The sequence below is a fragment of the Prionailurus bengalensis genome, chromosome B1 (assembly GCF_016509475.1).
Source record: "Prionailurus bengalensis isolate Pbe53 chromosome B1, Fcat_Pben_1.1_paternal_pri, whole genome shotgun sequence".
Lineage (NCBI taxonomy): Eukaryota > Metazoa > Chordata > Mammalia > Carnivora > Felidae > Prionailurus > Prionailurus bengalensis.
The window spans coordinates 15,517,891-15,542,420 of NC_057344.1; the positions used below are offsets into that span (position 1 = coordinate 15,517,891).

General features: G+C 39.6%; 1 protein-coding gene across 8 annotated transcripts in view; it reads left to right on the forward strand.

Moving 5' to 3' along the window:
* Nucleotides 1-24,530, forward strand: part of PRIMPOL (primase and DNA directed polymerase) — a 58,463-nt gene that overhangs the window by 1,595 nt on the left and 32,338 nt on the right. For 5 of the 8 annotated variants that reach the window (XM_043558450.1, XM_043558444.1, XM_043558437.1 and 2 more), the window contains 5 exons: nt 2,665-2,805; nt 4,566-4,778; nt 11,010-11,107; nt 12,373-12,502; nt 21,449-21,596. In XM_043558450.1, the coding sequence (XP_043414385.1) occupies nt 4,599-4,778; nt 11,010-11,107; nt 12,373-12,502; nt 21,449-21,596 (556 nt within the window). In that variant the 5' untranslated portion in view covers nt 2,665-2,805; nt 4,566-4,598. Of the gene's footprint in view, nt 1-2,664; nt 2,806-4,539; nt 4,779-11,009; nt 11,108-12,372; nt 12,503-21,448; nt 21,597-24,530 lie in introns of all 8 variants that reach the window. The other 3 variants (XM_043558457.1, XM_043558428.1, XM_043558415.1) reach the window with 1 other exon arrangement.

A 24,530-nucleotide genomic window follows, 5' to 3' on the forward strand; every position in this document is an offset into this window, starting at 1 on the left:
ATGCAAAACAGGCTCCAGGCTCTGAGCTATCAGCATGGAGCCCAACGTAGGGCTGGAATGCACCGACCCGAGATCATGACCTGAACCGAAGTCTGATGCTTAATCGACTGAGCCAACCAGGTGCCCTTAGGGAAATTTTAATATGACTTACTTTGTTTAAGCATAGAGAGGCAAAGTGACCGGAGTGGGGGGTGGGGAGAAGATTCAATTGGTGTAGTTAATTTCTTCAGGTGTTACTCATCTGGGATATAATCTTCTATAACAATATTACTGTAAATGAATTTTAATCTCATACTTGATTATGAATATTCTAGTAGCGGGAAAAGTAGTATAAATGTGTTCCAGGAGGCCAGCAAGGGGATTTTATTAAGAAAATATTGCCAAATACCAGAACATTACTAAACACTGGAACATACATGCCGGGAAACACAAAATACTGGTGAATCTGTTCTCAGGGCACCGGGAGAAGCTGACTTGTGATTAGACAAAAGAAGAAAGAAGCTAGAAGTGCACCAGGGAGAACCATGGCAAGGCTTTAGCTCTCCCTAGAGACCGGGAATCTGTATTCCAGCTGCTCCTGGGACTCCAGCCACCAAGTGTGCTAGCTGGGCAAGTCTGGGCATAAACCAGGGCTATTGAGGTTGGCTGCCTATGTCCTTTCTCTGCCCCCTTTCCTCTGCCTCTTCTTCCACTACGGTTCCTCAAAAATGACTCAGCCAGACTTTTTTCTAGCCTGACCACCTTTAGTTGTAAAATCAGTATCGAACATGGTTAATTGCAATGTTAAGAAAAAAGCATTGTGGGATGTGGCGCCTGGGTGGCTTAGTCAGTTAAGCCCTGACTTTGGCTCAGGTCATGATCTTGCAGTCCATGAGTTCGAGCCCCACATCCTGCTCTGTGCTGACGGCTCAGAGCCTGGAGCCTGCTTTGGATTCTGTGTCTCCCTCTCTGTCTCTGCTCCTCCCCTGCTCATGCTCTTTCTCTCCCTCTCTCAGAAATAAATAAACATTAAAAAAAAATTAAATAGCACTGTCGGGGGTGCCTGGCTGGCTGACTCCGTTGGTAGAGCTTGTGACTCTTGATCCTGAGGTCATGAGTTCAAGCCCCACATCGGGCATAGAGCTTATTTTAAAAAAAGAAGAGGAGGAGAAAGAAGAAAGAACATTGCGGCACAGTGTGAAGAAATAAATAATAGAGCTCTTAAGCCTAGTATTTTAAAATACAGCAAATATTTTTCTTTGGAACTTGGAAACTGTTACCAAAAATAGTTATGGTCCTGTGTGAAAAGAGGTTTTTGCTGCACAATTATGTAAAAGACCACAATCCTTCCCCACCAGGAATTAAAAGCATTTCGAGGGGCACTTGGGTGGCTCAGTGGGTTAAGTGTCCAACTTCAGCCTAGGTCATGATCTTGCTGTTTTGGAGTTTGAACCCCGCACGGGCTCTATGCTGACAGCTCAGAGGCTGGAGCTGTTTCAGATTCTGTGTCTCCCTCTCTCTCTCTCTGCCCCTTCCCCACTCACGCTCTGTCTCTCTCAAAAATAAACCTTAAAAAAAAAAGCATTTCAAAATTGGTGACCTGTTTCTTCTCGTAGAGGGTAGAGATGAGGAAAATGATAGTCTAAAACCAGAATACCAGATGCCTTCCTGTTTTCCATTTCCTTTGCTTTTGTCATTTAATCCTCCTGCTCCTACGGTGAGGCCCCCAGTTGTCTTCTAACCCTGAACCCAGCTGTTAAAATTTTTGAACTGTGCAAACAACATGAGGGAGTAACATATTGAATTTCTCTTTGTTCTCTGTTGGCACTATGGTTTCCTCAGTTCAGTGAGTTGTCAAACCATACTCTCATGGTCATGCCAGCAATTTTTACAAAATCAAAAATTTTCCTGATGTCAGTGTCACCAAGTGTGAACATGTACATGGTTATTCTTCGTCAGTTACTGGTTAGATCCTAGAGCTACAGATCCTATCTAAATGCATTCTGTGTTTCTTGTCTTTACTAAGTCATCAGTGGGCTTTATTAAAAGTTATATTTTATAGAAGAGAATCAGTTTCTCACTTAGGTTGTCTAAATGTTGAGGATTTTTATCTGTATGTGAAACAAATTAAAATAAACTTTGTACTCAGAATCTAGCATTACGGAGCCTCCGTATCACTTCGTATTGAAAAAGCCATTTCGTCAAAAATTACCCTGTCTCTTCAATCCAGTGAAATTGTATTCTTTTCCGCGGCATACCTGTAATGACATTTATGTTGATATCTTTAGAATTACGTTGGTTATAATTTATTTATTAAAATTTTTTTAATGTTTCTTAAAAAATTTTTTAATGTTTATTTATTTTTGAGAGAGAGATAGAGAGTGCATGTGCCAGCAGAGGAGGGGCAGAGAGGGAGAGGGAGACGCAGAATCAGAAGCAGACTCCAGGCTCTGAGCTGTCAGCGTAAGAGCTGGATGTGTGGGGCTCAAACCCATCAACTGGGAGATCACGACCTGAGCTGAAGTTGGATGCTTAACCGACTAAGCCACCCAGGTGCCCCTCTTGGTTTGTAATTTATAATTTTCATCTGGATCAGGTGTAACTTTGAGAGAGCAATCTTTCTTAGGTCTGTTATGGTTGGAGTCAAATGTGAAATTTAACAGTCATGACGTTTTACCATCTCAGTCTTCTAGGATGAACCTGTTTTTCCTTCCCGGGAACGTATCATTTGCCAGTGAGTTTGTGTTGTTGGAAGGTTTTCTGCTAAAATTCAAGAGAATATTTATCAACATGATAAGCACAAGTACTGGAAAGGCATCGCGAAAGGTAAATAGGAATTTTCCCCTCAAATGCTGTAGTTTATGTTGTTATTTAGGTTTATAAAATGAATGTATGTGTTTTATATATCAGTAAATTATGACATAGATGATATTGATGAAGAGGGAGACTACATCGGTTTTCTATTTCTGTGTAAAACATCACGCCAAAACTTCTAGGCTTAAACAAAAAGTAATATTTTCTTCCAGTTCTGTGGGTTGAACAGCTGCTTTGCAGATCTCACCTGAACTCACTCAGGCTTACTTACACATTGAATTCTGGTGGGTGCCTGATCCAAAATAGCTTAACTCAATATATCTGATAGTTGATGTTGGCTGTTACCTGGGGTAACTTGGGTTCTCCTCCGGATGGCTTTTTATCCTCTATGAGGCTAGAGTTCTGGCATGACAGTGCCAGGGTGGGACTACAGCATAGCCAAATCCAGTGCAAAAGCACTTAACGCCAGTAGTTTGCTTCACATTTGTTGATGTGACATTGACACATTGAGATTCACATTGTTGATGTGACCAAAGCAAGTCACATGACCAAACACAGAGTCAGTGTGGGAGTGGGCTCAGACAGCAGCTGTTGATGGGAGGAATGGCAAAAATTTTGTGGCCATTATCTACCTACGATACAAGCTTTTTTTCCCCTTCTAAAAACTCATCCTTTTTTTTTTTTTTCTAAGTAAAACATAATCAAAAGTTGAAAAAGTATTGCCTGGCCCCCTCACCTGGTTAAAATGGAAACGTATGCAAACAAAAACATATATGATTAGATTAATAAACAGGTGTTAGGGGTGCCTGGGTGGCGCAGTCGGTTAAGCGTCCGACTTCAGCCAGGTCACGATCTCGCGGTCCGTGAGTTCGAGCCCCGCGTCGGGCTCTGGGCTGATGGCTCAGAGCCTGGAGCCTGTTTTCGATTCTGTGTCTCCCTCTCTCTCTGCCCCTCGCCCATTCATGCTCTGTCTCTCTCTGTCCCAAAAATAAATAAACGTTGAAAAAAAAATTAAAAAAAAATAAACAGGTGTTAAAAGACCATCATTTCACATTGATCACAAAATTACAGTCATTAACAGACATAGATTAAAATTTATTTATTCCCGTCTTCAGTCGTGCTTATGATGAACATAGACATCCTAAACCAAAGTAGCCAATATTGCAGTTCCCATTTATACACGGTGTTGTCCTCCCAACTAACGGCTGTGTTGGGTGAAAAGAAAAGAAATGGATAGAAACATAGAAGGAAAGGGAACTAAGAGTTGCACAGTGGTGTCTGGAAATGAACTCTGCCCTGAGAAGTAGTAGCACAAGAGTCATGGCCAAAGTAGTAGGACGACTTGGGCAAGGTCAATAGTGCTTGATGCATTAAAGTGGTTCTAGTGAAAACGATAATGATACAGAAACCACTTGTATTTACCTGCGACTCTGTAATTTACAAAACGTTTTCTTAGGTCTTGTCACATGTATCCTGATAATTACATAAAGTATTCAGGATGACATTGATCCCCATTTTGCAGTTAAGGCTCAGCGAACTTCTAAAATCATAGCACTGTTAGAAGAACCAAGATTGAAAGATATCTGACAACTAGCCATGTTCTCATTTCACATTAAAACTTCATGTAAAATAAATAAGTAAATAAATAGGATAAGGAAATAGCCATTAGGAAATAGGTTTTGAAGTTTTACCAAAAAATATGTATATATATTCTAAACAAAGAAATTGATGTCCTTGTTTTTTTAGTACTAATTGGTAGAAATCTTACACAGGATAGGATTTAGTTTCCCGTAACTTCTGAACCAATGGAGAGAAAATGGGAAGCAAAACTGAAGCAAATTGAAGAACGAGCAGCTTGTTATGAGAGGAAACCATTGTCCTCAGTATACAGACCGAGATTGTCCAAGCCAGAAGAACCACCTTCCATTTGGAAACTATTCCATCGGCAAACTGAAGCCTTTAATTTTGTTAAAAGCTGTAAAGAGGTAATTTTCTCATCTCCTGCCTTTATTTCTGGGGCTACTGTAACTTTAGATTTCTAAAAACAAACTAAAAATCGTTGTTTGTGTTCATTCCAGCCCACATGATCTACAAAAGAATCGTGATCTAAATATCACACAGTTTGCAAAACATATCCCAATGAATTATTGGCCATTTACTTTATATTAAGAATGAAGAGCAATGACCTATGTAGTGCCAATTGGTTTGAAAAATTTGTAATGACACTTAAAATTTGTTTTGTTTCAAATATAGTTGACATAGTAAGTATATTAGTTTCAGGTGAACAACATAGTGATTTGACAGTTCTATACATTACAAAATGCTCACCACAATAAGTCTAGTTACCATCTATCACCGAAGTTACTCCAATATTATTGACTATATTCCCTATGCTGTCCTTTTCATCACCATGACTTATTTATTTTATAAGTGGAAGATTGTACTTTTTAATCCCCTTCCCCTATTTCTCTCGTCTCTCCATCTCCTCGCTGCCCCACTTTGGCAACCACTGGTTTATTCTCTGTATTTATGAGTCTGTTTTAGGTTCGTTTTGTTTTTAGATTGCACATATAAATGAAATCATGTGATCTTTGTTTTTCTCTAACTTATTTCACTTAGCATAATACCCTCTAGGTCCATCCATGTTGTGAACACCAAGACTTCATTCTTTTTTTTTTTTTTTTTTTAGGGCTGAGTAATATTCCTTTGAGTACATATAGTGTATCTTGTTTATCCATTCATCTGTCAGTGGACACCCGGTGTGTTCCATATGTTGGCTGTTATAAATAAATATGGGTACACATATTCTTCTGAATTAGTGCTTTCATTTTCTTCAGGTAAATACCGAATTACTGGAATTACTGGATTGTATGGTATTTCTATTTTAATTTTTTTGAGGAACCCCCATTCTGTTTTCCATAGCGGCTACACCAACTTACATTCCCACCAACAGTGCTGCATGAGTGTTCCCTTTTCTCCAAATCCTTACAAACATTGTTATTTCTGGTCTTTTTGATACTAGCCATTCTGATGGGGGCAAGGTGGTATCTCAGTGTGGTTTTGATTTGCATTTCCGGGATGATTAGTGATGGTGAGCATTTCTTCATGTGTCTGTTGTCCATCTATAGGTCTTCTTTGGAAAAATGTCTATTCAAGTGCTCTGCACATTTTTAAAGTCAGATTTTTTTTGGTGTTGAGTTGTAAGAGTTCTTTATATTACTTTGGATATTAACCCCTTATCAGATATATCATTTGTAAATATCTTCTCCCATTCAGGAGGTTGCTTTTGCATTTTGTTGATGGTGTCTTTTGCTGTGCAAAAGCTTTTTAGTTTGGTGTAGTCCCAATTGTTTATTTTTGCTTTTGTTTCCACTGCCTGAGGAGATAGATCCAGAAAAATATTGCTAAGGCTGATGTCCAAGAGTTTACTGCCTGTATTTTCTTTAAGGAGGTTTATGGTTTTAGGTCTTATATTTAGGTCTTTAATCTGTTTTGAGTTTATTTTTGTGTATGGTGCGAAAAAGTGGCCCAGTTTCATTTGTTTGCATTAGCTATCCAGTTTTCTCAGCACCATTTATTGAGGAGACTGTCTTTTCCTCATTGCATATTCTTGCCTCCTTTGTTATAGATTAATTGACCTTATAGTTATGGATTTATTTCTGGGCTCTCTATCCTGTTCCATTGATTTGTGTGTGTACTTTTGTGCCAGTGCCATACTCTTTTGATATCTATAGAATTGTAATCTACTTTGAAATCTGGGGTTGGAATACTTCCAGCTTAGTTCTTCTTGCTGAAGACCGCTTTGGCTATTTGTGATCTTTGGTTCCCTACAAATTTTAGGACTATTTGTGCTAGTTTTGTGAAAGATATTATTGGTATTTTGGTAGGGATTGCATTCGATCTGTAGATGGCTTTGGATAATATGGACATTATAACAGTATTACTTCTTCAGATCCATGAGCATTGTATATCTTTCCATTTTTGTTGTCTTCAGTTCTTTAATCAGTGTCTCATGGTTTTCAGAGTACAGGTCTTTCACTTCGTTGATTGAATTTATTCCTAGGTGTTTTATTCCTTTTGATGCAACTGTAAATGAGATTATTTTCTTAATTTCTTTCTGATAGCCCACTATTAGTATTTAAAAGTACACTTGATTTCTGTATGTTAATTTTGTATCCCGCAATTCTATTGAATTCATTTATTGTAATTATTTTTTGGTGGAGTCTTTAGGGTTTTCTATATGTAGTATCATGTCCTCTGCAAATAGTGACACTTTTACTTCTTCCTTACCAGTTTGGATGCCTTTTTTCCCCTCCTTTTTCTTGTCTGATTGCTGTGGTTAGGACTTCTAGTACTGTGTTGAACAAAAGTGGGGAAAGTGGGCATCTTTATCCTTTCTTGATCTTAAAGGGAAAGCTTTCAGCTTTTCATTGTTGAGGATGATGCTGGCTATGGGTCTGTCATATATGGTCTTTATTATGTTGAGATGTTCCCTCAATACTCATTTTGTTGATAGTGTTATGATATGGAATTTGGTCAAATGCTTTTAAAGTGTTGTATTATGTTGATTGATTTGTGGGTATTGATCCATCCTTGCATCCCTGGAATAAACCCCACTTAATCATGGTGAATGATCTTTTTTTTTTTTTAATTTTTTTTATTAAAAAATTTTTTTTTTAACATTCATTTATTTTTGAGAGACAGAGAGAGGCAGAGCATGAGCAGGGGAGGGGGAGAGAGAGATACAGAATCTGAAGCAGGCTCCAGGCTCTGACCTGTTTGTTAGCACAGAGCCGGACGCAGGGCTCGAACCCGCGAACTGCGAGACCATGACCTGAACTGAAGTTGGACGCTCAATGACTGAGCCACCCAGGCGCCTTGGTGAATGGTCCTTTTAATGTATTGTGTTAGATTTGCTAATATTTTGTTGAAGATTTTTACATCTGTGCTCATCAGGGATAATAGTCTACTTCTTTTTTTTTTTTTTTTTTTTTTTTTAGTGTCTTTGGTTTAGTTTGAGGGTAATGCTGTTCTTTCAGAACAAATTCGCAAGTATTCCTTTAAAAAAAAGCATTCCTTCCTCTTATATATTTTGGAATAGTTTGAGAAGCATAGTTATTAACTCTTCTTTAAAAGATGTTTGGTGAGGAGCACCTGGAGGACTCAGTCAGTTGAGCGCCTGACCCTTGGTTTTGGCTCAGGTCATGATATTGGGGTTCGTGCTGACAGTGCAGAGCCTGCTTGGGATTCTCTCTCTCCCTCTCTCTGCTCCTCTTCTGCTTGTGCTCACTCGCTCTCTGTCTCTCTCAAAATAAATATAGAAACTTTTTAAAAAATGAGTAAAAGATGTTTGGTAAAATTCACCTGTGAAGCCATCTGGCCCTAGACTTTTGTTTTTTGGGGAGTTTTTGATTACCGATTGAATTTCATTACTAGTAATCCATTTTCTTTTTTTTTTTTTTTTTTTTTTTTTTTTCAACGTTTATTTATTTTTGCAACAGAGAGAGACAGAACATGAACGGGGGAGGGGCAGAGAGAGAGGGAGACACAGAATCGGAAACAGGCTCCAGGCTCTGAGCCATCAGCCCAGAGCCTGACACGGGGCTCGAACTCTTGGACTGCGAGATCGTGACCTGGCTGAAGTCGGACGCTTAACCGACTGCGCCACCCAGGCGCCCCAGTAATCCATTTTCTATTTCTGATTTAGTCTTGGAAAACTTTATGTTACTATGGATTTGTCCATTTCTTCTAAGTTGTCCAATTTGTTGGCATATACTTTCTTGTAGTAGTCCCTTTATTTTTTTCCACTTTTTATTTTTATTTTTTTGAATCAAAATTTATGAAAAAGTGCCAAATTCACATCCTAAAAACAGAGATACGTATTTTAAAAGAAATATGTAGACTTTCAATTTCCTATCCATATAGGAGGCTTAAAAGTTGCCACTGTGTCCCAACAACACTAATTTTTTACCTAAGTAGTATAAAAAGCTGAACAAACTGAAAAATCAACAACTTTTCTTAGATCTGTAAGAGAAGTGAGAACACAGGTAAGCCACTGCTCCCCCAAATTGGAAAGATTGACAGACAAAAACAGAGAATCATAGCCTCCTGGAGAAAAGACCCATGAGCAGTAACCTCTGTTCTCTGGGAACTAGTGTCAAGTTAGGGAAACCTGGACTGTAACTGATAACTTGCTGGAGTCTCAGGATGGACAAGTCTGAGAGAGAAAATCTCTAACAAGAAGACCCGTCATTGGAGGGGGGGGAGGGGGGAGAGGAAGAGGGAGAAGCAGAAATGGCTCCACACTTTTATGAAATTCTCCCCCGGGGGAGCTCTATCAATTTCTTACAATGAACACCAGAGAAAAATCTCCTCATGCTTCCAGCAGGGAGAAGAAAAGAGGAACCAATTAGAAATACGTCAAAGCAGTCTGTTCTTTTTAACATGGTCTACACTGAGGAGACACTATTTAACCATGGTTTAAGCTGTCAGGGTTTTATCAGAGCTAAACTAAATAATAAAATACCTAATGAAATAGCTATCTCCAGCCCACTCTAATTATCCTGCCTCACCTAGTGGGTGGGCTGATAAGCCAGTATGAAGTTCATGGTCCAGGACAGGCTTATTAAAAGACGCAGACCTAATCAAAAGATGTAGTAGTCCCTTTAATCTTTTGTGTTTTTGTGGTGTCAGTTGTAACTTCTCTTTTCTTTTTTTTAATTTTTTTTAATGTTTATTTATTTTTGAGAGACAGAGACAGAGTGTGAGCAGGGGAGGGACAGAGAGAGAGAGAAAGACACAGAATCTGAAGAGGCTCCAGGCTCTTAGCTGTCAGCACAGAGCCCGACGTGGGGCTTGAACTCACAAGCTGTGAGATCATGACCTGAGCGGAAGTCGGACGCTTAACTGACTGAGCCACCCAGGCGCCCCTCTTTTATTTCTGATTTTATTTTTGAGTTGTCTTTTTTATTCTTGATGAGTCTGGTTATATCAATTTTGTTTATCTTTTCAAAGAACCAGTTCTTAATTCCATTGATATTTTCTATTGTCTTTTAGTCTTTATTTCCACTCTTATCTTTATTATTTTCTTCTTTCTAATTTTGGGCTTTTTTATTTCTTGTTTTTTCCTTTAGGTGTAAGTTTAGATTGCTTCTTTGAGATTTTTCTTGTTTCTCGAAGTAGGCCTGTATTGCTATAAACTTGCCTCTAATAGAACTGCTTTTGCTGTGTCTCCTGTAAATTTGGAGCCATTGTGTTTCCATTTTCTCATGTGTCCAGGTATTTTTTTATTTCCCTTTGACTTCTCCATTGGCCCATTGGTTTTTTTACTAGCACGTTTATTTCCAGTTGTTTTCTCGTATTGATTTCTGGTTTCATATTGTTATTGTTGGAAAAGATGCTTGATATGATTTCAGTCCTTTTAAATTTATTGAGACTTGTTTGGTGGCCTGACATATCCTGGAATGTTCCATGTGCACTTGGAAATAATGTGTTTTCTGCCCTTTGGGGATGAAATGTTCTGTATATATTTATTAAATCCATATGGTTTAGTGTGTCATTCAAAGCCAAAGTTACTTTGATTTTTTTTTTTTGTCTGGATGATCTATCCATTGATGTAAATGGGGTGTTAAAGTATGCTACTATTATTGTATTACTGTCATTTTCTCCCTCTTTGTCTGTTAGTACTTGCTTAATATATTTAGGTGCTCTTATGTTGGGTGCATAGACATTTACAATTGCCGTATCCTCTTGTTAGACTGATCCCTTTATCATCATGTCATGACCTTCTTTGTTTCTTGTTATAGTGTTTGTCCCAAATCTATTCTGTTTGATAGAAGTATTGCCACTCCAGCTTTTTTTTTTCATTTCAATTTGTATGGAATATCTTTTTCTATCCCTTTTTCAGTTTACGTGTCTTTCAGTCTGAAGTGAGTCTCTGGTAGGCAGCATATAGATGGGTCTTGTGTTTTTTATCCATTCAGTCAGTTACCCTTTGTCATTTGACTGGAGGATTTAGTCCATTTACATTTAAAGCAAAGATTTTGATCGGCGTAGATGTACTGACTATTTTTCTTACTTTTAGTAATACAGATAGATGTTCAAATTCCAGTTTTTCAAAATTTGACAAAATTCTTCATAAGCATTGAGTAGCTACAGTGGGTTTTTGGATTTATACTCTATTAATTTTTTGAATATTATTTTTGATTTCTATAAAGGATGTTCATGTATTTGCTTTGGAATACAAAGTGGGCGATGGACAACGTATTTACCTGGTAACAACCTACACTCAACTTTGGTTTTACTATAAATCCCGGTAAGTCTGTAAAGCACAGCATATTAAAGTTACATTTCCTTCATCTAGTTATGTTTGTGAAATTGATTCTGGCTGAATTAACTGTTACAGTTCTCAATTACACAATAGTCCTTTACTGGTAGAATTGAATTCTGGAGCATCCTTGTCATGGCAACACTGAATGATCTCACCAGGTGTTGGGAGAAGAGTACTATGTAACCAACTGTGTGTGTGTGTGTGTGTGTGTGTGTGTGTGTGTGTGTGTGTGTAGCTTCCTTGTCATGGCAACACTGAATGATCTCACCAGGTGTTGGGAGAAGAGTACTATGTAACCAACTGTGTGTGTGTGTGTGTGTGTGTGTGTGTGTGTGTGTGTGTTTTGAGTTCCTAAATAATCTGTGTCACATGATGACCCAATCCCCCCATCACTTTTCTGTGTTGAAATTACAAACCTTTTACTTACATAGGATGCCATCTGAACTTCACTTAGCACAAGTAATCATTTACTTATCAAGTCAGTATCTGTTCTTAATAACCCATGTTAAAGTTCTATCTCCTGATCCACGTGGGAGCAATGAAAGCTCGTTGAAGTCAGGTGATTTAGAATATGTTTTTAGCCAATTTTGAAAAGCCTGTTTTCCTAATGAAAATACAAATCTTAAAAATTCTCAAAAAATTTATCGAATCCCAAGAATATATGTGATCTTGGGATTCCGGTGTGAGAAAGTTCTTTTCTTAGACAGGATTTGCTTTATCATGACACCAAAAAGCAAAGAATTGTCATACAATGTGAAAGTTATCAGCACTTGAAAATATTTTCAAGTTAAATAATGTTACGAATACAATTTTTTTTTTTTTTTAATTTTTTTTTTCAACGTTTATTTATTTTTGGGACAGAGAGAGAGAGAGCATGAATGGGGGAAGGGCAGAGAGAGAGGGAGACACAGAATCGGAAACAGGCTCCAGGCTCCGAGCCATCAGCCCAGAGCCTGACGCGGGGCTCGAACTCACGGACCGCGAGATCGTGACCTGGCTGAAGTCGGACGCTTAACCGACTGCGCCACCCAGGCGCCCCACGAATACAATTATTACATGTTGTGTGATGGGAGCTCTTAATAATATGATCCATAAACCTACTGTGAGCAGTTTACTTTGTCATGCCTTCACTGTGCCATAGTTATATGTCATTAAATCACAGTTAATACAGTATCTTGAAATATAAAAGCAGCTATTATGATTTAAAAGGTATAAGATGTAAACCTAATAATCTTGCATTATTCAATTAGAAAAAATCTCTTACACTGCTATGAAGTCATTCCTGAAAACGCTGTGTGCAAGCTTTATTTTGATTTGGAATTTAACAAACATGCGAATCCTGAAGCTGATGGGAAAAAGATGGTTGCGTTACTCATCGAGGTACATTAATAACTTGGGTTTTTCTTCTTATATCTGTATATCTCTTCATTCATTTATTCATTAAGTGCATCCAACCTATGTAATATTTGGCTTCTGTGTTTCAGCTCCTTTTTTTTTTTTCCTCTTCCTTTTGACCTTCATTTCTTAATGTGACTTTTCTGAGTAAAGTTCCACAGAGACCGAGGGTTCAGTTCTAGTTTATATGTTTTGTGATATTAGCACATCTATAAAAAACAGCCTTGAGAAAGATGGCAGTTTGGACACTTTTTAAATTATATGTTAATTCTCTTTATATTATAAATAGCTGACTCTGGTAAAAAGGCAAAGTAATTTTTACTGTAAAAATCAGGTAGTAAGATGAATTTCAAGAAAACTTTGATTAAAAATTGTGTCATAGGGGCGCCTGGGTGACTCAGCCAGTTAAGCATATGACTTGGATCTTGGCTAAGGTCATGATCTTATGGTTCGTCAGATTGAGCCTCAAGTCAGGCTCTGTGCTGACAGCCTGGAGCCTGCTTGGGATATTCTCTTTCTCTTTCTGTCTCTCTGTGTCTTTCTTTCTCTGTCCCTCCCCTGCTGGTTCTCTCTCTTTCTCAAAATAAATATAACTTAAAAAATAAAAAATAAATAAAAAAATTTGTATCACAGGGGTACCTGGGCAGCTCAGTTGGTTGAGTGTCCATCTTGATTTTGGCTCAGGTCATGATCCCAGGGTCATGGGATCGAGCCCCACATCTGGCTCCATGCTGGGCTGCTTGAGATTCTCTCTCTCTCCCTTTGCCCCTCTCCCCTGCTTGCTTCTCTCTCTCTCTCAAATTAAAAAAATAAGGGGCACTTGGGTGGCTCAGTCGGTTAAGCGTCCGACTTTGGCTCAGGTCATGATCTCATGGTTCGTGGGTTCGAGCCCTGCATCAGGCTCTGTGCTGACAGCTGGGAGCCTGGAGCCTGTTTCAGATTCTGTGTCTCCCTCTCTCTCTCTGCTTCTCCCCCCACTCACACTCTGTCTCCCTCTGTCTCAAAAATAAATAAGCATTAAAAAAAAATTTAAAAAAAAAGTCATCATAATTTTTTTGCTCACAAGGATTTTGGAAATTATTGTGCCATCATAAATGAGGAAACTAAGGTCTAGAAAGACTTAATTCTTATTCTAGGTCTTATAGTATTGGCAAAACATGGTCTAGTAATTCAGTTAACATTGTTTTTAAAGGAGAAAAGACTGTAATTCTAGTATGTTTTTGATTTAGCAGTGTCAACCAGGAAGTTACTAACAAAAGGGACAATATGGGCTTGTTCAACTGAACACTATTATGTATGTTTATAAAATCTTTTAATATTTTATTGCATTAAATTATATTAAACTTATATTGGTTTTTATTTGGGCCCAAAGTAGGCATTAACATTTATTGATTAAGTTTTTTCTTTTAGATGTTAATTGTAGATGACACATTTTATAACTTTATTTTATTTTATTTTATTATTTTTTACATTTTATAACTTTAAATATATCTCAAGGGTGCCCAGGTGGCTTAGTCAGGTAAGTATCCAACTTGGGCTCAGGTCATGATCTTACAGTTCATAGGTTCGAGCTCCATTTCGGGCTCTGTGCTGGCAGTGCAGGGTCTGCTTGGGATTCTCTCTCTCTTCCTCTCTCTGCCCCTCTCCGACTTGTATTTTTTTCCTCTCTCTCCCCAAATAAATAGATAAAACTTAAAATTAGAAAAAATATATCTCAAAATGTTTTTGGTAGAGATTATCTGCCCAATTATGTTGAATCACTATGTTTTTAAAATTTTTTGTGAAAAATGTATGCAAATACTTTTTTTAAAAGTGTGTATTTATCTTGAGAGAGGAAAAAAAGCATGAGCAGGGGAGGGGCAGAGAGAGAGGGGAGAGCAAGAATCCCAAGCATGCTCTGTACTGTTAGTGCAGAGCCCAATGGAGCCTCACAGAGCCCCATGTGAGGCTCAAACTCATGAACTGTGAGATCATGACCTGAGCCAAAGTTGGACGCTTAACCGACTGAACCCCCCAGGTGCCCCACCCCGCAAATTTTTTTTTTTTAACTTTTTTTTTTTTTCAACGTTTATTTATTTTTGGGACAGAGAGAGACAGAGCATGAACGGGGGAGGGGCAGAGAGAGAGGGAGACACAGAATCGGAAACAGGCTCCAGGCTCCAAGCCATCAGCCCAGAGCCCGACGCGGGGCTCGAACTCACGGACTGCGAGATCGTAACCTGGCTGAAGTCGGACGCTTAACCGACTGCGCCACCCAGGCGCCCCCCGCAAATATTTTTTTTTAAAAAATCATATGTTAGCTTTCTTTTGGCTTTGCTTCCCCCCCCCCCCCACCACCACCTTACTTAGGTTTGTTTGTTTATTTATTATGAAGTATAGTTGACATCTAATATTGGTTTCAGGGGTATAACACAGTGACTTGACATCTATATACATTATATAGGATCCATCAGGATGAGTCTAGTCACTGTATAAAGTTATTATAATATTAATGACTATGTATTCCTATGAGTCTATTTTGGTTAGTTTTGTTTGTCTTGTTTTTTAGATTCCACAGGTAAGTGAAACCATGTGGAATTTGACTTTCCCTGTCTGACCTGTTTCACTTAGCATAACACATGTGCTGGCAAATGGCAAAATTTTATTGTTTTTCATGACTGAGTAATCATATTCTTTATGATTACATCTTCTTTATTCATTCATCTATCAGTGGACACTTAAATGTCTTCCATATCTTGGCTATTGTAAATAATGGTGCAGTAAATATAGGAGTGTGTACATCTTTTTAAATCAGTGTTTTTGTTTTCTTTGGGTAAATCCCCAGGAATGGAATTGGTGGATCATACGGTAGTTCTATTTTTTACTTTTTGAAAAATCTCATACTGTTTTCCAGAGAGGCTGCACCAATTTACGTTACCATCAACAGTGCAAAAGAGTTCCCTTTTCTCTACATCCTTGCCAATACTTTTTATTTCTTGTCTTTTTGATACTAGCCATTCTGACTTGTGTGAGGTAATATCTTATTGTGGTTTTGATTTGCATTTCCCTGATGAGTGATGTTGAGCATTTTTTAATGTGTCTGTTGGCCATCTGGACATCTTCTTTGGAAAAATGTTACTCAAGTCCTCTGCACGTTTTTAAAATCAGAGTTTTGGTTTTTGGTGTTGAGTTGTTAGAGGTTCTTTAGACATTTTGGCTATTAATTTCTTATTCGATACATCATTTATAAATATATTCTCCCATTCAGGAGATTGTCTTTTTGTTTTGTTGATTGTTTCCTTCTCTGTGCAAAAACTGTTTGGTTTGATGTAGTCCTTGTTGTTTAATTTTGCTTTTGTTACCCTTACCTGGGGAAACAGATCCAAAAACTAATGCTCAAATATCCTAGAGTTTACTGCCTATAGTTTCTTTAAGGAGTTTTTTGGTTTCAGGCATTACATTTAGTTCTTTAATCCATTTCAAGGTTATTTTTGTATACGATGAAAGAAAGTGAATTCTTTTGTGTGTAGCTAGCTATTCAGTTTTCCCAGCACTATTTATTGAACACAGTGTCTTTTATCCATTGTATATTCTTTCCTTCTTTGTTGTAGAATGATCATTTAATTGTGGGTTTATTTCTGTGCTCTGTGTTCTGTTTCATTGATTTATGTGTGTACTTTTGTGCCAGTACCATACTACTTTGATTACTATAGCTTTGTAGTATAGTATGAAATCTGGCAGTGTGATACCTCCAGCTTTGTTCTTTTTTCTTAAGATTGATTTATTTATATGTGGTCTTTCGGTTCTATACGTCCTTATGACCGTTACTTGGAAGTCTTTATCAGGTAGATTGTTTATCTTTTGTTCAATGCTTTCTTTGAGGTTGTTTTTTTTTTTCCCCTATTTGGAACATATCCTTTCTCATTTTTTCTGTGTTTATTTCTATGTATTTGGTAGTCTGCTCTGTTTCCTGGTCTTGAAGGTAGTATCCTTATGTAGAAGGCATCCTACTGGCCCCAGAAGCGAAATCTCTCCTGCTCACTAGAGCCAGGTACTCCAGGGGTGTCCCGTGTGTGCGTTGTATGTCCCCTTCTGTCGTGACAGGGCCCTGACTCCTGTCAGGGGCACTGGTGGGCAGTGCGGGTGGGAGGATCAACGGACCCAGTGGTGTGGCTACAGCTGCTGGGGACGTGCTTGTGGGTGGAGTTAGCCTCTGTTGTAGCTGGCTCTAGGGCTTGGCTGTGACTGCTGTGCATGTGCTGGTAGGTGGGGTTGACCTTTCCCCCTTCTCCTTGGGTAGGAGTTGCTTGACAGGGTTGTCAGTCCCGGCCTGGGCTTACCTGCTGGGTATAGCATGTGGGAAGCCACTTTGGAGGAGCACCTGATGGGGTGGGCAGGTTGGACGGGCTGAGTCCACAGGGTGATGCTGGGGCTCAATGAGTGGTACTAGCAAGGTGGAGAGAGAGTGTTTGGAAATTGTATCTGCCAGGGAACAAGAAAAATGATGCTGATGCTTACTAGTGCTTCCATTCCCAGAGAAAGTTCCTCTTCTCCTCTGATACACACACTAAGATTAATACATCTCCTCCTGTATGGACCAAGTGCTTTTTTTTTTTTTTTTTTTTTTTTTTTTTTTTTTTTTTTTTAGTGTTTGTTTTTGAGAGAGAGAGAGAGCAAGAGAGAGAGAGCGTGCATGCACACAAGTCGGGAGGGGCAGAGAGAGAGAGAGGGGGAGACACAGAATCCAAAGCAGACTCCAGGCTCTGAGCTGTCAGAGCCCTAGGTGGGGCTAGAACTCACAGACCACGAGGTCATGACCTGACCTGAAGTCAGAGGCTTAACCAACGAGCCACCCAGGTGCCCCTGGACCAAGTGGTTTTTAAATCTGTTATCTTTGTGCTGTGTCTTGGAGTAAGATTGCTCACAAGCCCTTTAAGAGTAGAGTCTTGGGGCACCTGGTGGCTCAGTTGGTTAAGTGACCGGCTCTTGATTTCACCTCAGGTCTCGAGCTCACGGTTGGTGAGTTTGAGCCCCACCTTGAGCTCTGTGCTGATGGTTTGGAGCCTGCTTGGGATTCTCTTTCTCCCTCTCTCATTGCCCTTCCCTGCTCGCGTGAGCACTATCTTTCTCTCTGTAAATAAACATTAAAAAAAAAAACCCAAAAAACAGAGTCGAGTCTTGGTTTCCTAACCCTCCAGCTCTCCAGCTCTCCTGGAGTTCTGCTCCTTTTCGAAGTCCTTCTCTGGTGGCTGGTCTTCCTGGTGCACATCTCCAGGGCAGGCAGAGCTGCTCGGTGTGGGCCTTGAACCCATGGCTACTCGGGGAAGACCTGTGCCTCGTGATGTCTCTGCCTCCTGTTGGTCACCGTGTTTAGGGCTTGGTTCCTGAGCCAACCTGGTCTTTGCCCCTCCTACCCTTATTTATGTGGCTTTTCCTTTATATCTTTAGCTCTGTTCTTCTAGGTCATCAGGCTGCTCTCAGAGGACCTGTTCTGTATTTAATTGCAGCCTTGGTGTGTCTGTGGAAGGAGTGAACTCAGGATCCTCCTACTCCCATCATCCTTCTCTCCTAGCTTTGATGCCGAAGAAATGTACATTAGTCCTCCTTCCCCCAAAGAAACCAAACAAGAAGGATACTTTTCTTAAAATAACCATTAGACCCTTAAAAAACAGATTCCAAAGTTTTATTTCATTGTATTTGGTAAGTCATAACATGCATAAGTATTTTGAATTTAATTTTATTTTAAAATAATTCATAGATACTGATTTTTCTCTGATGTATGACGCACTTTTAAATTCTCAGGTAAGATTTATTACACAGCTATTGTATAGCTAAGAAGGAATTAAGATTCAGAGATTTTTACTGGCACTTTAATACGGCATACCATTAAGAAGTAGCACAGTGTATTATAAACCAGAAATACCCCGAATTGAACCAACACTAGTGCAAATCCTGTTGGTAACATAGATTAATAAACACTGGTGTGGCAGAAATGGTGTAGGTATTTAAAATTTTTTCCTCCTAATTTAAAAAAAAAAATTTTTTTTTTCAACATTTTTATTTATTTTTGGGACAGAGAGAGACAGAGCATGAACGGGGGAGGGGCAGAGAGAGAGGGAGACACAGAATCGGAAACCGGCTCCAGGCTCTGAGCCATCAGCCCAGAGCCTGATGCGGGGCTCGAACTCACGGGCCGCGAGATCGTGACCTGGCTGAAGTCAGACGCTTAACCGACTGTGCCACCCAGGTGCCCCACCTCCTAATTTTTTAAAATATTTATTTACATATTATTTTTTAATGTTTATGCTTGAGAGAGAGAGAAACAGAGTGTGAGTGGGGGAGGGGCTGAGAGAGAGGGAGACACAGAGTCTAAAGCAGGCCCCAGGCTCTGAGCTGTCAGCACTGAGCTGATGTGGACCTTGAACTCACAGACCGAGAGATCATGACCTGAGCCGAAGTTGAACTCCCAACCAACTGAGCCATCAGGCGTCCCTCCTCCTAATTCTTTATATAATTTTATCCAACTTAGTCTTAAATAACTAATCTTCTACATCAGCAAAAGTTGGAAAAAATTGTAGAAATGTGAGCTTAGAATTATATAGCCTTTTTATTTAACATGTTTACTGTTTGGTAGAAAAGTTAGTAGGATTATTTTAGATAATATAACCTTCATTCATATTTACGCTGAGATTAATTTCATTTATTGGTTACTTTGTATAATAACTGTGTATTCCAGTACGTACTTTGCCTCTTGAATCTCCATGTGAAGAGGCATAAATTAGGTCCTGTCTTAACAGGTGGTTAAGAAATAACTGGCTAATGATAATTAGTGATAACCTATCACCCTTTGAGTCCATGACTTAACTGAAAAATTTTAGTAAGCCCCTTTTGCCAAATGGTATGAGCCCTGGTGCTAATGCATTTTATAAAACTATGCTGACAGGTAACATTGTTCAAATCATATATTTTTAATTTGTGGATTTTGTAATTTTAATATTTAAATAAATATTTAAAGTTTAACTTAGGAAAGTTAACTTTGATGATTAGGACTACTCTATTGTTGTTGTTTAACCCATGGAGTCATTCCATTTATTCTATACAGCTCCAAAGTACATAACTAGATTTTATTCACTTACCAAAATCTTTTCAGCCTCTGCTGTGTCAGTGCGTCCAGGGACTAGGAATACAGTGGTTTAGCCCATAGGACATGGTTTCTGCCTTCTTAGAATTTATAGCCTAATGGAGGATAGCAAATTAGGATAGGTTTAGTTGCCATAATAAAAAACTTAATGTGGCTTAGACAAGATAGAAATCTATTTCTCTCATGGAGTATCTGGATATGGCTCCATTGTTAAAGACTAGGCTTACTGCTTTTGCTATTTCCTGAGATGTTGCCTATTTTACCTTGTCCAGATGGCTCACTACCGCTGTCTGCTTTCTAACCAGTAGAAAAGGGTGAAGGGATGGGCATGCCCCTTGCCTGTAAGAGTATAACTTAGAAGTCAGGTACCTTCCCTCTATTCACATCCCATTGGTCTGAACTGAGTCATGTGGCCACACACCTTATTGCAAGGGAGTCTGGGAAATGTAGTCTTTATTCTGATGACCTTGTACCTAGGTAATGAGCGTTCTATTTCTACAGAAGGAGGAAAGAACAGATAGGGATAGCCTCTGTAACAGAGGAAACTGAAGTCAAAGTAATCACACAAGTTAAAATTGTAGCTGTGTAAGTACTACAAATGGAGACAGAATATGAAGGGGGAATTGATGTAAATAGGAAACTGAGGAAGTCTCTGAGAAAGTGAGAATATTGAAGAATACTATCAAAGAGGGTGGGAGGGGTGTAGCTATAATAATGCTCAAATAACATTAATAAAACATTTTATAAGTATTAAGTGTCTAAGTGCTTGCCAGTTTATAAGCATTTTGCTAATGTCAGGATAACCATGCATGGTAGTTCTTAGTAACTTCATTTTGCAAATGAGGAGGCTGAGGTTTCAGGAGAAGTGACTCATTTTGTAGCTGCCTTTAAGCAGGTATATATGCCAGGCACTGTGCTAATTCTTTACTTTCATTTTGTCATTTACTCCTTACAACAATCCTCAAAGTTAGGTCTGATTATTATCCTATTTTGCAGTAGGAATGTAAGGTTTGGGCTTGACCAAAGTCACAGAGCTGGTAAGTGGCAAAGCCAGTACTCAAACCTAGATCTTTCCGATTCCAAATCTTGTGCGCCTATCCTGCTTGCTGCCTTCTTATAATGCTTAACTGCCTTCAATATGAGCAGCATCTGGGGGCATCTGGGTGGCTCAGTCGGTGAAGCATCCGACTTTGGCTCAGGTCATGATCTCATGGTTTGTAGGTTTGAGCCCCGCGTTGGGACATGTGCTGACAGCTCAGAGCCTGCAGCCTGCTTGGAATTTTTGTCTCCCTTTCTCTCTGCCCCTCCCCTGTGTGTGCGTGCTCTTTCTCTCTCTCTCTCACAAATAAACATTAAAAAAAAATTTTTTTTTAAATAGCAGCATCTAGCCCCAGAGGGCTATGTCCTTGGATGTAGATTTGGGCTCAATATGTGTGAGGAACTTCCTGAAAACTAAAACTATAAAAAAAATAGAATTAGTGACTTTAAACTCATAGATGATATTTAAAGAGATGCTTAAAAAGAAATATTTTTACTGTGATTTTAGAGGAGATTAATATATAAGGTAAATTGTTCGAATTTTATGAGGTCTTTACTCCTGAGAGCCTATGATTCTTTGAACATAAGTGTGTCATAATTTAAATACTATGTATATTTCTATACATCAGTAATTTGATGAAATTATTACACAGTAAGTATACAGATAATAAAATAAAGAAGATGAGTTTGAGTTGTACCATGGTATTTGAACTTTGCTCATGGAAAAATTTTAAAACAATTTGAAACATGAATTATTTTACTTGTATTTTTAGCACGTTTGTAAGGCACTTCAAGAACTATATAGGGTTAACTGTTCAGCCGAAGATGTTTTCAACTTGGATTCTAGCACCGAGGAAAAATTTAGCCGCCATCTAATATTTCAGCTCCGTGATGTGGCATTTAAAGATAACATTCATGTTGGTAAGTACACCATTTTTAAAAAAGTCAAGGAATTCTATTAAAATTTCTTATTTTCCTTTACCTCTTAAAGTTTTGTGAATACTTGCCAGGTTTTAGGGTTCTTAACCTATCCTGAATAACGAAATGTGGCTTTTCACATCTTCAGGATCTCCTTTAGTTCTAGACCTACCTTCCTGTTCTAGACACATTTTAGACACATTAACCTCCTCACGATATCCTTGGCATTCGTGCCTCTTGCTAGACATTTTGGGATGGCCGTCCGTTGCCTGGGACTGGTTTCTGCTACAACAGGAGTCCTTTCAGAACTTTTCTGGGTAATGCAGTGGAGGCCTAATTCAGGTCTTCTCCGTGATGCCTCAGATCTGTATCTGTCCTTCACTTCAGCCTTGCCTTACTCTTCGTTTTCGGTACATGAGGACGAGGCTGGGGCTCCGTCCGAAGAGGCTTTTTTATTGGTTGCTGCTCCAGGCGGACCCTCAAGATTGGGAAGGTGTCTACGTATGGAAGCCTGAGAGTGCAAGGGGGGTGTGTGTCTGGGACTGGATGTTTAGAGACACAGGCCCAGGTATAAAATGAAGTCAGTCCGTAGAGGAACAAGTTAGGCAGGGGGAAACACTGAAAACCAAGGTCTGAATAGAAGCCCCAGTCCTGAGTGTTTATCAAAGCAGCAACAGAGCTAGTATTTCGAGGTCTCAATGGCAGCTGATTAGCTGAAGTTCAGGTAATAGGTAATCTGTTTGAGAACTACAGGTGTCTGATAGTTTAGGGGCACCTAGAATAAAAGGCGTGAGCATAGTCACTCGAGGACTGGCATAGAAGTCAGGAACCTAACTCAGATTAGATCAAAGCTAGGTCACGGTGACCTCGTTTGCTATGTCTGAGGGGCTCCTATTATCTCCCCGTTTTCCGTTGCATAGTTGGACATTCCATCTCTTTCTTCCAGCCCTCAGGTATTAATAATTGTAGAATCTCTCCTTGTCCCTCTGTTCACTCTGTCCGTAACCTTGGCGATCATCTACTGTCAAGGCTTGGATGACCATCTGTGTGTTGATGACTCTTAAGTCTTCATCTTCGGCCAAGATTGTCCTCTTTGATGCCAGACCCTATAAAGCCAGCAGCCTATTAAACATTCCCTTGTAGATAGGTCACACCCATCATCCCTAAACCGGACTCCTCATTTTTCTCCTAAATTTGCCCTTTCTCCTGTGATATATGTACCAGTGAGTAGTATCTACCATTTACCCAACTACCCAAGTGAAAATGTTGGTGTCATCTTTGAGCTCTGTTTTCTCTCAGCATACTTACTTAGCGAGCTGGAGTGAGCTGATTCTACCACTTGGATGCTTCAGACCCTTCAAGGATTGCTCGATGCCATCAGGATGACTTCTAGATGTCTTCCTTTACACAGAGCCCCACTGTGCTCTAGCCTCCTCTCATACCACGTGACCCTTGTAGTGTAAACCCTGACAGTGTTTGGTTTTGTTGTAATGCAGCTGCCTGACTTAAGCTTTGATTCCTGAGGCTCCCATTTCAAAGTGGCATCCATTTCAAAGACCTCTATCTCAGTAGCACTCCCCAGACTGAGACGCTTTTGATTCAGAAATCTTGGTTGATTTCATTAACTGACATTTTGGGCCACTAGTTTTCTCTTCCTTGCTTTAAATTCCTGCTCTTTTATTTTTTACATTAAAAAAAAAATGTTTATTTATTTGAGAGAGAGCATGTGTGAGCAGGGGAGATGCAGAGAGAGAAGGAGAGAGAGAATTCCTAAGCAGGCTCCGTGCTGTCAGTATGGAGCCTGACATGGGGCTTGATCCCACAAACCCTGAGATCAAGAACTGAGCCGAAATCGAAGGTTGGACATTTAACTGATTGAGCCACTCAGGAGCCCCTGCTCTTATACTTTATATTCACTAACAAGGTGTGAGCCTGGGAAACCCTAGGCCTCTGCCCCCAAGCCCAGTAAAAGCAGAAACCCCTTGCCTGTGCATGCTTTCCCCACCTCGCTGTGTGGCCCCAGGTGTCGTGGGCAATTTTCAGATCTTGAAAGTAATAGACCTTTATTTTTTTTCAAAGTTTCTTGATAGTTGTTACCGAAAGGCGTCTTGCAGTCGTAACAAGAACCCAAGCCCAGGCCAAGCACAACATTTGGTGTTGATGAAATGCTAAGACCGGCACAGAACAGCCCTTCTCACTCTGACCTTTACTTAGCTCCTGCGGGGGGGGCCACATTTTCTCAAGTCCCTGTGCCTTTGCACATTTTGATGCTGCTGTCTGAAATGACATACTCCGATTATGTGGTCTCTTAAGACCCAGTGTAGATATCATCAGATGAGAAGCCATGCCTGTCACATCTCAAACGCTGAGACTCTGGGTTATAGACAGCCCAGTGCTTATCACATTCACCACTTCCTCATGTAATTTTCTGTCGTCTTTATGTTTCACTGAATGTTTCCTTAGGGCAGGGACTGCTTGTTTTTTTCTTTTTCTTTTTTTAAATTTATTTTGAGAGAGAGAGCGTGCGCGCACACGCATGCACACAAGTGGGGGAGGGGCAGAGGGAGAGAGAATCCCAAGCAGGCTCCAGCTGTCAGCTTGGGGCCCGATGTGGGGCTTGAACTCACGAACTGTGAAATCATGACCTGAGCAGAAACCAAGAGTTGGACACTTAACCTACTGAACCACCCAGGCGCCCCAAGGACTGTTTCTTATTCACTGTTTATTTCCAGAGCTCATACATAATCATATCTTTATCAATATTTGTAATCTAGTAGTAGCAGCCGCAGCAATAAAACAGAAGTAGGCATTTGATAAGTATTTGCCGAATGAAAAACTATTCAGTGGGCTCTACGGTCAGGGTGTGGGGGCAGAGCCTTCAGCAAGATATTTCCTTGATTCTGTGGACTCCTCAGTCTGCTCCATGGCTCCCAGCCA